At 46.8% G+C, this 13,784-nt stretch overlaps 1 protein-coding gene across 1 annotated transcript; it reads right to left on the minus strand.

The window, feature by feature from the left end:
- Positions 1 to 1,075: 1,075 nt before the first annotated feature.
- ZNF217 (zinc finger protein 217) lies at positions 1,076 to 12,669 on the minus strand. Its single transcript, XM_027623902.2, is given in 7 exon segments — positions 1,076 to 1,211; positions 3,680 to 3,811; positions 5,296 to 5,443; positions 5,445 to 6,715; positions 7,462 to 7,578; positions 10,987 to 12,461; positions 12,599 to 12,669. Coding segments are annotated over 6 exon segments (3,192 nt in total). The 3' UTR covers positions 1,076 to 1,211; positions 3,680 to 3,701.
- Positions 12,670 to 13,784: the final 1,115 nt, after the last annotated feature.

Raw genomic sequence — 13,784 nt, forward strand, 5'->3', positions numbered from 1 at the left:
CTAGTAAGCCAGCTGGTGGCTACCCTCTCTTTAAAACCCAACCTGCGTATGCACTGAGAAAAACGCTGCTGCTCGAAACAACCAAAAATGGGAAGACAACGGAGGTCGAGAAGAGATCACATCTTCCCCATAACCAGAAGGCTCAGCCTGCAGTTCCTTCTTCAGAATCAATGTGTCTATAATTAACTCAGAATGTCCACAGTTAACCCAAATGCCAGGCACACCAAGACTTCCAGATACAAACCTAAAATTTACCCAAAGACGTTCATGTCCTTTTTAAAATTGCTTCCAATATGTGTCATTCACATGTATAATTCAGCATTTCTTTTTACCTACTAATTTCAGTGAAAGCCAAACAACCTGAATTTTCCAACAAAAATGCTTAATTTGATAGAAAGTAAATGCAAGGGACCCCACCTACGATTTGGTATGTTTACCGGACATGTGGCGGCTCCACAGAGGACATGCTTTCTGTAAACACACACACTTAAAAACCCCACAATCCACAGCACTGTTTCCGGGAAGGGGTCACGGATCTGGACACTCCCTTGGTTGACAAAATGAAATTTGCAATAAAAGGGCACCGAACTCAGAATGGCTGACCTCAGTACATGCAGCACATAGTCATAGAGGGTCAATACTTCCGTTAACAATTTTGTTAAGACAATAGACTGAGGAGGATTTAACATAATACAAATCATTGAGAATTAAAAAAAAAAAAACATACATTTTAAACGAAAGAGCACAAATAGCAGGAAACTGCTCAAAGTGGTGAGCTACATTAGAGAAAAAGAGGAACGCACAGTATCCAAACAAGCAGGTTTAGAACTTACAATTATGTACAGAGTTACCTGAGGTGCAAGCATCATAGACTTTCTCCCCACCCCACCCCCCCCAACCCAGATGGTTTCTTTCCAGCAGCGCTCAAGTAGGCAAAAGACTCTTCTTATTTGGTCGATTCTAAAAAAAATATGATTCAGGGACAAAATAGAGATTTCCAGTCTCCATTTGTGTACAACCCAACTGTTGCAACTATAGTTTTTATTGCTATTTGGTACAAAAGTTAACAGAACAACGTCACAAAACCGTAGTGTTCCTGGTGTGTTACATGCACGGCACGGTCACAGCTTATATTTCACGGGCTTCCACCGTCTGCTTTCTCAAAGGATGGACGAACTCCATTCACGGACAGTACACACAGCCATCAAGACCTACAGAAACAAAGGTTGAGAAGCCATGAAGATAAAACTGAAAACAGCTTAGAAAATCTGTAACAGAAAAGTGCAACCAACAGAACTAAGGAGATCTAGAACTGCAATGAGTTCCACTTAAACTCAAATGTTGCATCGAAGGGGCGCCTGGCTGGCTCAATGGGTGGAGCACGTGTAGAGGTTACTTAAAAATAAAATCTTTACTTAAAAAAAACACGTTGCCATGAAAATATCAGGACTCTTCACACTGGCACCTCAGAGACACCTCACTATATACTGAACAGTGATTTAGTGAAGATGATTTTACCGAGATTCAGAATTCCTACCAGTTACACGGAGTCTGGCAAAGGCAACTGTCACTGACGAGAAACTGAAAGTTTCTAACACTATTTGCTCAGCCAACATTTAACAAGCTGGATCAGTGATATTCCCAGCAGTGGGCTAGGCAGGCAAGGGAACACAGGAGTGTCCTCTCAAGCTCAGCTAACAGTGAAGTTGGACACACAGGTAAGGGGGGTGGGGAGGTGATGGGGATGAATCACACCTGCACAGGGAGCACAATGGAGAAGTCCCTAGTTCCTGGCAAACATTTTACAGGAATGATGTGTGAGCTGGTCCTGGAGTATCAGGGAGAGGCGATCTGACATACAAGATGCAGGAAAGATGTTCCAGGCAGAGGGAAGTACAAGCAGAGAAGCTCAGAGGTTACAGAGAGGACAGGCCTGGCCAACGGGACAGTGCACATTTGCTGTCACTGACGGACTGTGCCATCGAGTACGGGAAATCGGTGACGAAGGATCTGTTCCTTGTAATCCATACATTATTCGTTTTTGTTTTAACAGAGAGTGAACTTAATCCCATTCCTGTGACAACACTTGACTCTCATTCTACTTTCACTATCTGAGGGGAAAGAGGAGTGCAGACCCGCATGAGGCTGATGGGCCCCACGCGTGTCCCCCTGAAAACAGGAGGGAGAAACCCTGCCCTGGACCAGGAGTCTAGATGGTGGTCACGTGACAGGACCAGGGCTTCTGCGAGAGAACAACGCAAATCTGTCCATAAGCTCCAATCTTTTCATTCAATGTATCGGTAAAGGAGGCCTAGAGTAACTCTTAGGCAACTGGCCAAGCTTGGAATTAACTAAATTACTATGCGTGCAACTATGACAATACTGCAGTTTCTGGGTATCTACAGTTATATACATCTGCCATGGGAACCACCAAGACCAAACGCAACTACTTGCTCCTGACCCACTCCCCTCACCCCACAGATAAGGATGCACAGAGGCTTTGAACAAGCTCTTTAATAGGAGGGCTGGGGGGGAGGAGGTCACAGGCTTTGGTTCCTGCAGACCTAGGACAGAACCAGAGTTAAGCACTGGGCAAGTTACACACTCCAAGACTTGGTACCCTCATCTGTAAAGCACACCCAGGGCCTCCTAACCCAGGGGTCAGCAAACGTTTTCTATAAAGGGCCAGAGTGTAAATATTTTCAGCTTTACAGGCCCTGCACTCCCTGTCACAACTACCCAGCACTGCTAATGTGGCACAGAAGAAGCCATCAACAATACAGAAAGGAATGGACATGGCTGTGTGCCAGGAAAACTTTAGAAACAAGAACAGGTGGAGGGCAGTTTGCTAATCCCTGGCCTGATGCCCCCTGCTGTGGGAAGGCTTAAGTGAGGTCATGATTATAAAACACTTCAAGGCAGAGCACAAAATAAATGCGTAGTAAATTCCAGTTGCTATTACCATTATTACTATGATCATCATCACTGATATCCACAGACCCTGAGAACTCAAAGTTTTAAAACACTTTAAAATCAGGGCGCCTGGGTGGCTCAGTTGGTTAAGCGACTGCCTTCGGCTCAGGTCATGATCCTGGAGTCCCGGGATCGAGTCCCACATCGGGCTCCCTGCTCAGCAGGGAGTCTGCTTCTCCCTCTGATCCTCCCCCCTCTCATGTGCTCTCTCTCATTCTCTCTCTCAAATAAATAAATAAATAAAATATTTTAAAAACACTTTAAAATTAAGGGCGCCTGAGTGGTACAGCCCGTTAAGCATCCCGACTCGGTTTCAGATCAGGCTGTGATCTCAGAGTCTTGAGATGGAGCCCTCTCTCCCTCTCCCTCTGTGCACCTCCCCCCCCCCCAGCTGTGCTCTCGTGCTCTAAAATAAATAAATCTTGTAAATAAATAAATAAAAGTAATTTTACTTTATATTCTACAGGATAAGTTAGATGGTTTATTTTCTTTTTAAGATTTTATTTGACAGAGAGAGACAGAGCGAGAGAGGGAACACAAGCAGGGGCAGTGGGAGAGGGAGAACCGAACTCCCCATTGAGCAGCGAGCCCGATGTGGGACTCGATCCCAGGACCCTGGGATCATAACCTGAGCCGAAGGCAGACGCTTAACGACTGAGCCACCCAGGCGCCAATTAAGTAAAATCAATACATCACATACACTCACCTTTCTTAGACAAAATAGGAAATCAAGTTTTTTTGTCATTTGGTCGATAATGTGCATTTCCAATAAAATTCTCATAGTTTCTCTTTTGTAGCATGCTGCTAGACAAGTGTTGGTACGACACAGGTCTTTTTCCTGTTCAGAAAAAAATGTGAAAAGATGTTTAGAATTAAGTTCAACAACTGGGAAGGTGTTAGGTGGGTTGTCAGAGGTCAATTTTCACCATTCCTGACTCGTAATGGGATCAAAATACACCAGCTGCATGCATGTTGCAAAGTTACAACTGAAACGTTTTTAAGTGCCCTGAGGATATTTGCTAGTACAAAACTTCAAGTCATTAAAGCTAAAATAGATCTAAGTACTATGGTGTCCTTAGTAAGAACTAAAAAGTCAAGATCCAAGGTTTAGGCACAGAAAAAAAAAAAAAAGCCAAAAAATGGTAGCATAAAATATTTTAAACTTATATGCATCAGAAACCAAAACTGTGGGGAAGGAGAAAAAATGATTTTAAAAAAGGATTTTACAGGGTGCCTGGCTGGCTCAGTTGGTGGAGTGTGCCACTCTCAATCTTGGGGCTACGAGTCTGAGCAGCACCACGCTGGGTGCAGAGATTACTTAAAAATAAAATCTTTAAAAAATTAAAAAGGATTTTGCTTGCAACACAGAGCCCAGACTCTTCAAGTTAAGGCAAAGTTTTGACTCCTGTCCATTTTAAGAGCTGATAGGGAGAAAGATAGACAGTTTTGATCAAAAGGCTACAAAAATTAATATTTCATCACAATTTTTATGAAATTCACTGGAGTGTGTGAAAAAAAAACTTCTTTAATTTGCTATCCATACCAGATCAAATGGCATCCAGCTATCCTGGGTAAGAGTGTTGTCACTACACAGAACCCGTAATTTGAAGTTAATACAAACTGAGAGGTTTCAAATGGATTTCTCTTTGGAGCTGCACAAACCAGCAGGACTTCCATCCGACAAAGGAAGTGGTTTAATCAAGTTTGCCAAGTGGAACAAGGTCTCCAAGACACTCTGACCTACCTCTCTACATGCACAGGTACGCACCACACACCTCTAACGGAACGCGGCCAGGAGGAAGCAGGGTTTTGAAAACATTTCCACGGGGAGAACTCCAAAGTAAATCTACGACTTTTAACAATTTACCCATTTGGGGAAAAGGGCGTCCCTTTTAAAACGCGCTTAATGTTTAACGAAGGCTAAAAATTGGGCAGCATGAGTCCAGAATCCTAGCATCAAAACTGTTCAAAAGACTGCTGTTCACTGGGGTTCTTATACTTTCTGTTCCTGCTTGGGTGGAGGGCCCGAGCTCGGGGGTGTGTGGGGTGGGTGTTCACTGTGAGGTGCCACCTGCTAGCGGGAACTCTGCCAGCCGCGTACATGGCAAAGGGACAGAAGCCGAGGTCCGGCTCCGAAGGACTGCGCCGTGGGGAGCGGGGACCTAGCCCCAGCACCAACCCCGGACTGGACGTGCACGGGACGCCGGCCTTGGACAGTGAGGGAGGCACAGGGCTCAGGGGACACCGGAAAGCCAGCCCCCAGGATCCGCCGCCCGCCGCCCCCCAGGCCCGGGGTCTGTCCACCCCTCCCCCAGGCCTCACCGTCGGCGGCGGGCCCGCAGGCGAAGAGCGGCGCGGGCGCGGCGCGGGGCTTGGGCGGCAGCGCGGCGGGCGGCGGGCACACGCACTCGGCCGGCAGCAGCGACTGCAGGCCGCGCACCACGTGGTACTTGGGCAGCTCGAAGGCCCGGCGGAAGGCGGGCGCCGGCGGCTCGGCGTCGGGCCGCGGCCGCTTGGGCAGCGGCTCTCCGGGCTCTGCGGGGCGGCCGCTCGGGGGGGTCGCGGCCCCGCGGCGCCCAGGGGCGCTCCGCACAGCCGTTGGCGGCACCGGGCGGGGCGGGGGCGGCGGCGGGCCCCCGGGGCTTGGCCTCGGGCCTCCGGCCCCTCTCCGGGTTGGCGGGCTCGGCCTGCGTTGGCCGGGCGACCCCCTGAGCGCCCCCGAGCTGCGGCGGCGGCTGCTGGTGCTGGTGCGGCGCCCGCGGCGCCTTCAGGTTGCTGGGCGCTAAAGTGCTGGGGTCGAGCCCCGGGGACGGCGGGGGCCTGGCGGGCGCGGCGGGGCCCGGCTTCCCGCGGTCGCGGTCGGCGGGCGCGGCCTTGGCGGGCGGCGCGGGCCTGGCCCGGGGCTTGGGGAAGTGGGCCAGCGGGGGCACGTCCTTCCCCAGCAGCGCGGGCGGGCAGCCGGTGCGCCGGCTGCGCAGCACCGACTTGCTTCTGCAGTTTTTGTGGATGTCGGGGTTGTATTTATGCTCCAGTCTCTGGTGCATCATCAAAACCTCCGGATAAAAGGTCTTGAAGGTACAAAATGGGCAGGTGATCCCTGGGATTAAACTCTTGCTCAGAGAAATGGCGGGGCAGCCGTGAAGCGCCCCGAGGGACAGGTTCAGCGGTTTCTCCTGACAGTCCCCGCTGGCCCTGTGCTTGCCGTCGGCCGCCGTCCCCACCTGCTCCTCCCTGGGGCCGCCGTCAGCACCGTGGGCCGCACTGCTGTCCGCGCGCGCAGGGACCCCCGCCTCTGGCCTACGTGCGGGCTCGGGGGGCTGAGGGTCACCTGGCGCTCTCTTCGGGAACACGTCCAAACCCGCGGGGGCAGGAGCTTTGCCCATTTTATCAGTACTGGCATCAGTTGCATTTTTATTGAAATCCTGAGTATCTCTGTGTACTGGTGATTGGACAGTGCTGCCCAGAACATTCTGAAAGGTAGAGGGGGCCATCCCCTTAAGTGGCTTTGAAGGTGGGCTGCCTTTAACATCTTTGGCACCATCAAAACATCTTTTCAAATTTTTGGTTTGCGCACCGTCGGCGGCTAGTAGTGCATCTTCCGTCTCCTGGTTTTTCCCATCCGTCTTGACTTCGGCGGCAATATCGATCTGCTTGTCCTTGTGATGCCTCTCCAGGTGATACCGCAGAGATGTCTTCTGTGCCGCAGCATAGTCACAGAATTCACATTTGTATGGTTTTTCACCTAAAATGAGAATGTCACTGTGTCACACAAGTTCATGAAAAACACCTAAATAGATCTTTGGAAGCTAAAATTATCTGCCAGGAGAAAATACAGGGTCTTTCCTTTTCCCTTTTCTCTCTACGAATCTGCATATCCAGGATTTTTCACAAGTTGCTCGCTTTATCACCCTTACTATACTGAATATTTGAAAATGTGAACACATGTCTTTAAAAAAAAAAAGCACATTTTAAACTTATTTAACCTTCATAATAGCTCTATGGAACAGAAGAGTATCATTATCCTGCTTTTACAGGAACACTGGGGCACAGAAAGGTATAATGACTTGCCCAAGGTTGCACGCACAGCTAGTTGAGTAGGAGAGAGGCAGTTCAAGTCCACCCAGCCTCCTAAACCATTATTAGGTCACAGCCACTTCTACAATCTAAAGAAAATACTAAATATATTCTTGTTGCCTTCTAAATCATAACAGTTAATACAAAAAAAAGCTGTGGCATGAAAAAACATAAGATGCAACCGTAGTCAGAAACTAAACAAGAAACAAACTTTGAAACAGGAACAGTTCAAGTTACAAGAACACTAACAGACCTAAAATGACAGCTACCATCAACACACCACACACTTACTCTTCAACTACTACAAGGGCCTAACAGAATATTTGAACAACAATATAAAAGAAGTCAAGACACAAAGCTACACTGTAATTCTTTGAGCTAACAAGAATTTTAAAAATCTAGGAAGTTCCTTACCTGTATGCGTTCTGAGATGAATATTGAGGTAATAATTTGAACGGAAAAACTTCCCACAATAACTACATTCTCTTGAGGATGTAAGATGCTTTATTTTTCCTCCATCATCATTTTTATCTTAAGCAGAAACAAAAAATATTTCTGTAAGAAGACAGCTCAGGTACACGAGTTAAGACAAGCTAAGAATTCTTGATGGAAACGGTTTTGTTTTTTTTTTTTTTGGAAAGCATAAAATAATTTTTATATTAAGTGTTGGGGTATACCAGAAAGGACAGGAACACACCAAATGCTATTTTGAGACTGTCTGAAGTTTTGGAAGCTTTTTATAACATGCGTGCTGTTTCTTGGTTTTGTTTTTGTTTTCTGAGTACAGCAGAATTTGGTGTCCCGGATTCAGTTCTTCCTTTGCCTCAATCACAGGAAAGATCATTTAACAGACTGACATGCATGGGCAACTTTCTGTTCTCCCAACATGTCTGCAACAAGCAGGATCTGGCAGACTGAAGCTGGACCTACAGACACGGGCTAGAATAACCAGCTTCTTCAGAATAACTGATTTAGAAAACTGAGCCAATAGAAATTGCCAGCTTCCCCAACCACCAGGGAAAAGAAGTGTATCTTAAAATTGGGCCAGCTACCACTAGAGGGTAGCAAGCACCACTTAATCTTTAAGGAAAATAAAAGGTTTCAGCATTGGGTCAAACACCTAAGAAAGTTTGTCAAAATTCAGCACATTCTGGAAAGCAAATTGTATCATTCACAAGCGCTCACGTGGCCAAAAATACAGCTGACATCAATCTGTCCCCAAATGACAATGGGCTAAACCATATACTTCAATCTCTGCAACGACCAGGACAGTGTATCTGGGTTGCAACAGAGTAAAGGCCCACTGCGGACATTAATTAAAGGATGATTATACCTAAACACCAGCCCTCCAAAAGACGAGTACATTGCTACAGTTAAGATACCCGCTCCCCGCTGCCTGCCAAAAAAAAAAAAAAAAAAAAAAATTTAACACCCGTAAAAATGAGCGCTAAAGTTCTGGATAAACCTCCTCTTACTGAAGACTGTACTCCCTACACTGCAGTGAGGTCAAGGAGGTGGGGTCACCTCTTAAAACTGAGCCTAACTAAACTGGCTCTTTTGCCTTGAAAACTGTTAACTCCAACTAAAAAGGCCTCTTTTCCCTGCTTCTTCCCAATTTTGTATTTTAGATTACATAGATCTAGTTTACGATTTTAAAAAGCAGCTTACGGGCCCCGCCGCGGGCAGCCTCCAGGACAAGAGGAGGGGACCGCATGACCCCGGCCCCCAACCCCCTGGGGAAAAGGTATGCACCACTGAGCACCTCTGCCGTAGCCGTAAAACAGCAGAGGCCACCACTGGCCGTGAAGACTTAAAAACACAATCACGTGAAAAACCACTATTAAACATACTATAAAGTTGAACAAACCCCAAAACAAAACATTTACTTTGCCTTTCGAAAAGTCAATCTCAAGAAAGCCAAAATCTAGACCACCACATCATAATATAAACTTAGGAAAATCAATTCTCTAAATACAGAAGGCCCAGCTTTGTCTTACAATCATACCCAATGAGCTGAGTTTGAACCTTACTGCAATTTCCTACTCCCAAGTATGTGTCAGGATTTATGGTATGTTGCATCATATCCAAAAAGTTATGAAATGGGTCTGTTTTAACACAAAGGACGTGAAATGTCCACATATACCTGGTTCCTGCTCCTTTGGCATCACCTCTGATTTATAGTTTCTGAAAGGACTGCCAACTTTTTATCAAGAGGCTGTTGAAATTATCCTTGGGAGGTGGAAGACAAGGGTCGATGAACCAATTTTGCAAACAGAGAAATCAGGGCGAAGAAAGGTTAAGCAACACGTAATCAGCCACAGAATAATGCAGTGGCAGAACCAGACTAAAGGCAAGTCGTGGCGCTCCCAGCTACCACCAGGCATTCTATCCGCCTGACAACCAAGATTTCCACCAGGTTCTTTCGCCCACACCACCTACTGGCAGAATGCGACCAGCGATCTCATTTCTTTCAGGGCAATGGGGCAGCTCGAGGATCCAACCATCTCCCCATTACTACATGCCCCTGAAGAGGAATGACACTACTAGGAACCACTCTGAAGACAGGTCTCTGTGTTCAAGGCCTTTTTTATGATGTCATGAAGACACCATAATGGTATTTTCTAGATTTCTGAAGACTGTGGTATCCTAAGTGCTAGGTTTCCTGTGTCCCCTGAAACTCAAAACATCCTAAATCCTCAGTATGAACACTACTGTTCTCAATCCATCTTGTGATGGCAAAAAGAACCTGACACTGGTTTGGAGCGTGAAGCATCCAGTGTATCATCCAGTCAAACTCATCTTGGGTCTCACACGAGTTCTCACAAGCCAGCCACATACCATCAAGTTAGTCAAAGAAGGTAGCAGCATCTGCTTAAACCAAAGACTACTTTTGTGAATGATAACGTCCCTCTAAGACTAATTCATGTTCCCACCATTCAGTTGTTGAAGATGCCAGGGGTTCTTTTAACTGTCAAATTTCAAGCAGCAGAATCCCTTACTCAAACAAAACATTATTAGACAGAAGCAGCAGCTCTGGTTTAAGTACAGATGGGCAAGACCTGAACCACAGGTGGGATCCTGTCTTGGATAATGCCCATTGGGCTTCAAGAAGTAAGAGGTCCCTAAGCCTTCAGCGATGACCCCCGTTTCCTCTAAGAAGCCCTTAGTTCAAGAAAAATCTGAGCATTTGAGATTCCGTTAAACCATCTTTGGTGTGTTCACATTCCCTTTATTTTACAGAGAAATGGTCTTAGTCTCTGAGCTGTTAATGAACACTCGCCCACCAGACAGGACTGGGTACCAGGTAGCACCAAACAGTTTCTCTAAAGATACCCTTGCTCTGGCCTACAATCATTCCCAGTACCTTTTGTGACTAGAACACCAGCCAGAGTAAGCGCATGAGAGCTGGGTCACGGAGGACAGGGAAGTCGGTTGCATGTAAGGACAACCTGTTTTTAGAGAGAAGCTCAGGTATGCCAGAACCCCTGAAGCAAAGCCCAGGGTCTCTCAACCCTGACACCACTGACCCTGGGCCACATAATCACCAGCTGTGGGGCCGCCCTGCACACGGCAAGTGGGATGTTCAGCAGCATCCCTGGCCTCCCCGCACTGGGTGCCAGCCACACACCAACACGGCTGTGACACCCCAAAATATCTCTAGACACTACCAGATTCCACGGGGGGCAAAAATGCCCCAGGTCAGAACCACCGCCTCAGACTGATGCGCAAGTGAAGATGATGTGTGTCCTCCCTGAGCAAAAGATAAAACAACAGAATTTTCAGAACTGGAAAAAGCCTTGAGAAGAACCAAGGCCCTGAGAGGTGAAGTGACTTACGACAGGTTGGCACCACAAGAGCCTGGCCTCTGCCCCAGCTCGCCAACCCTCATTTCTGGGATGGGGACGGAGTAAGGACAGCGCACATGGAGGAGAGGCTTACCCAACTGGAGCCCTTCCGCAAGTCCGTCCTCAGATCCATCCTCAGAACCAGCTTCGCGATCTACGGCTCCATTCTCATCCAGGGTGGCGGTGAGGTCTGGAGAACACGTCCTAGGCTGCCTTCCATCAACTGACATGGTTGGCGACTCGGCATCGGCCCTCCGGTCCTTCTTGTGCACTCGCGAGTGCAGGACCAGCTGGTGGTAGGTGCGGAAGGCTTTGCCACATTCCGAGCAATGCGTCGGCTTCTCTTTGTTGCTGGACAACTTTGGGTCCGCTTCCACGGAAGGCACTTCACCACTGGAGGGTCTGGGCTTCTCTTTATCTTGTGCGAGGCCTGCACAACTGCTTTTACTTGTCTTGGACTTTCCAGAACCTTCGGAATGGCTCTTACCAGCGTTCCAAATTTCGACAAGCTCCTCTTTTTCAGAACACGAATCATCATTGTCGGTACTTCCTTCTTGGCCCGGCTGTTCCTTCACTTCTCGGCACACGGCGACTTTTCCTTTGGTAGCCAGCTGCCAAGCCTGGTAGGTGGTGAATGGATCGAGCTGAGGTATCCATTTTGTGGGCTTCTTGCCGGTTTCGGGGTGAGAGGTGGGTCTCAAGTTTAAAAACTGCAAGAACTCTTCCCCCGGAGATGGCATTCCCCCCTGCTGAGAGTCTGTTTGTGTACTACTGGCACCGGAAGCAGATTCTTTGGTGTGCATCTTCCTGTGATCGATGAGACTTTCCTTATTAGGAAAGAGGAAGCCACAAACCATGCAGATTTTGTAAGGAGAGGAGATGCTCTCAGCGGCATGCTCCTGTACCACCTCGTTGATTGTTGCCGGGCTCTCCGAGCCTTGCTGCAGTTTGCTCTTGGCCCCGGATTTGCCAGTGTGCGTCCGCATGTGATTTTTAAGAAACCAGGGCTCCTTGAATCTTCTTCCGCACACGTTACACCCATAGGTGAAAGAGTCCTTATGTTTCTTCATGTGGATCTCGACGTCGAAAGCCACTCTGAATGTCTGCCCACATACTTCACAGCTAAATTCTTCATTTTCCTTGCAATTCTTGTCCTTTGGAGGCTCTGTTCTCACTTGACTTTTATCAAGAGGACTAAGATACTCCGCTTCAACACGCAAAACTGCTGGTTCACAGAGAATAGGCCGATGTTGCATTAGGACATGTTTATTAAGATCTTCTGAATGTGTGAAGGTCTGATTGCAAAACATGCAGTCCAAGGGCATATATCCTTCTATTTGGATGATGTTTTTCTCTTGTGTTGCTCTGAAAGGAACAGCGGTGGTCCCTTTTATTGACACGGCATCATCTAGCTCCATCTGGGTGCCAAGGGGATTGCCAATAACTTCTGGTCCATCCATATACACCAACAGGGATTGAGTTGGCATGTTTCCTGGCACTTTGGGATTGTATATAAAATAAGAATCCGGTGGAGGAATTTCTGGAATTGGGATAAGGCCACTTGTAAGACTTGTCACTCACACCCCCAGCAGCCCTGCACTTAAAACTAGAACAAATATTTGTTAGAAAAGTTCAAAAGAAAGTATATATTCCTGGAGCTTCTTATCTTCTGAAGTCGAAGGAAGCTCGGTGACAGAGCTTCTCACTGGTTCTTTCCACAAACAAGGCAGACAGACTCCCCAATGCTTTGATTCAAATATGAGTCAGCACAAAGCATTAATTCTCTTTGTCTCCATTGAGTGAGTGAGTGATTCAATTGAGCAAGAAGTCAATCCCAGCAACCTGGAGACAAGGGATTTCCAAAACCTAGAGGGGGGAAAAAAAACAAAACAAAATATAGAAATGGTTAGCTGCAGCCAGGGAGAAGCCTGGCGTGGACGATTCACAGCTGGTCTGCCTGTAGCCTAGCTCATCTGCTTCTCCCTTAACTAGCACAGGGCATCCTGTTCAACATGCTCGTTAATTAAATCATTAGCATTTTATCCAATCAGTACACTTATCAAATCACTAGATTTTCATCCAGTTAAGAAACGTAACACGTGGTCCTTTAATGATTTAAATCTAAAATGTAAAGATTCAGGGCAGAAACTGTTAAATTCAGCGGAATATATTTTAAATGCCAACACTACAATGCACATGTGTATCCTTATAAACAGTTTCTACAAATCTAGAGACTATACCAACTGTAAAAAATGACAATTACAGCACTTAACTTCAAACTGTCTTATATACAGTCGAGAAACACAAATGCCTAAATGCACCCTCAAAGCTTTACACATGCATTGGCCAATAACATACACACACAAAAAACAGGAACCTTTCATAAAATCCACATTCAAAAACTACAGAACACTTCAGAATGATGCTCATCTTGGCCAAGAGAAACCTTCATCATTTTGGCTCACAGGATATTGTAACCCTCAACCCACTGCCCAAATCCCAGTTTGCTTGTAACAACTTTCTGCTTCAACAAGCCTCAGGGTTGGGCTTCCTTGTCTGCACAATAAATAAGCAAATACATATACACAAAGCTACTTTGTGAATATACACTTTAAAATCCTCCACACAACCCGTTCAACAAGGCTCAGTCTTCAATCAGAAAATGGGTCCTCCCATTTTTAACCCACCTTTCACATTATGCATTGGCCAGGTGAAAAATGGACTATTACTTTATTTAGCTCTGCAGGCTCAGATTCGGAAGCTAATTTTCACTCTTGAAGGAGAATTAAGCTCCAAAAACCCAATACCCCCCACCTTTCTGGCAAGCACAGAATTGGTTTTCAATAGTCTCAACTACTTTAACCGAGGTCTGTTCATTCTCCCCAACAAAAC

Source organism: Zalophus californianus, chromosome 8 (assembly GCF_009762305.2).
Source record: "Zalophus californianus isolate mZalCal1 chromosome 8, mZalCal1.pri.v2, whole genome shotgun sequence".
NCBI lineage: Eukaryota > Metazoa > Chordata > Mammalia > Carnivora > Otariidae > Zalophus > Zalophus californianus.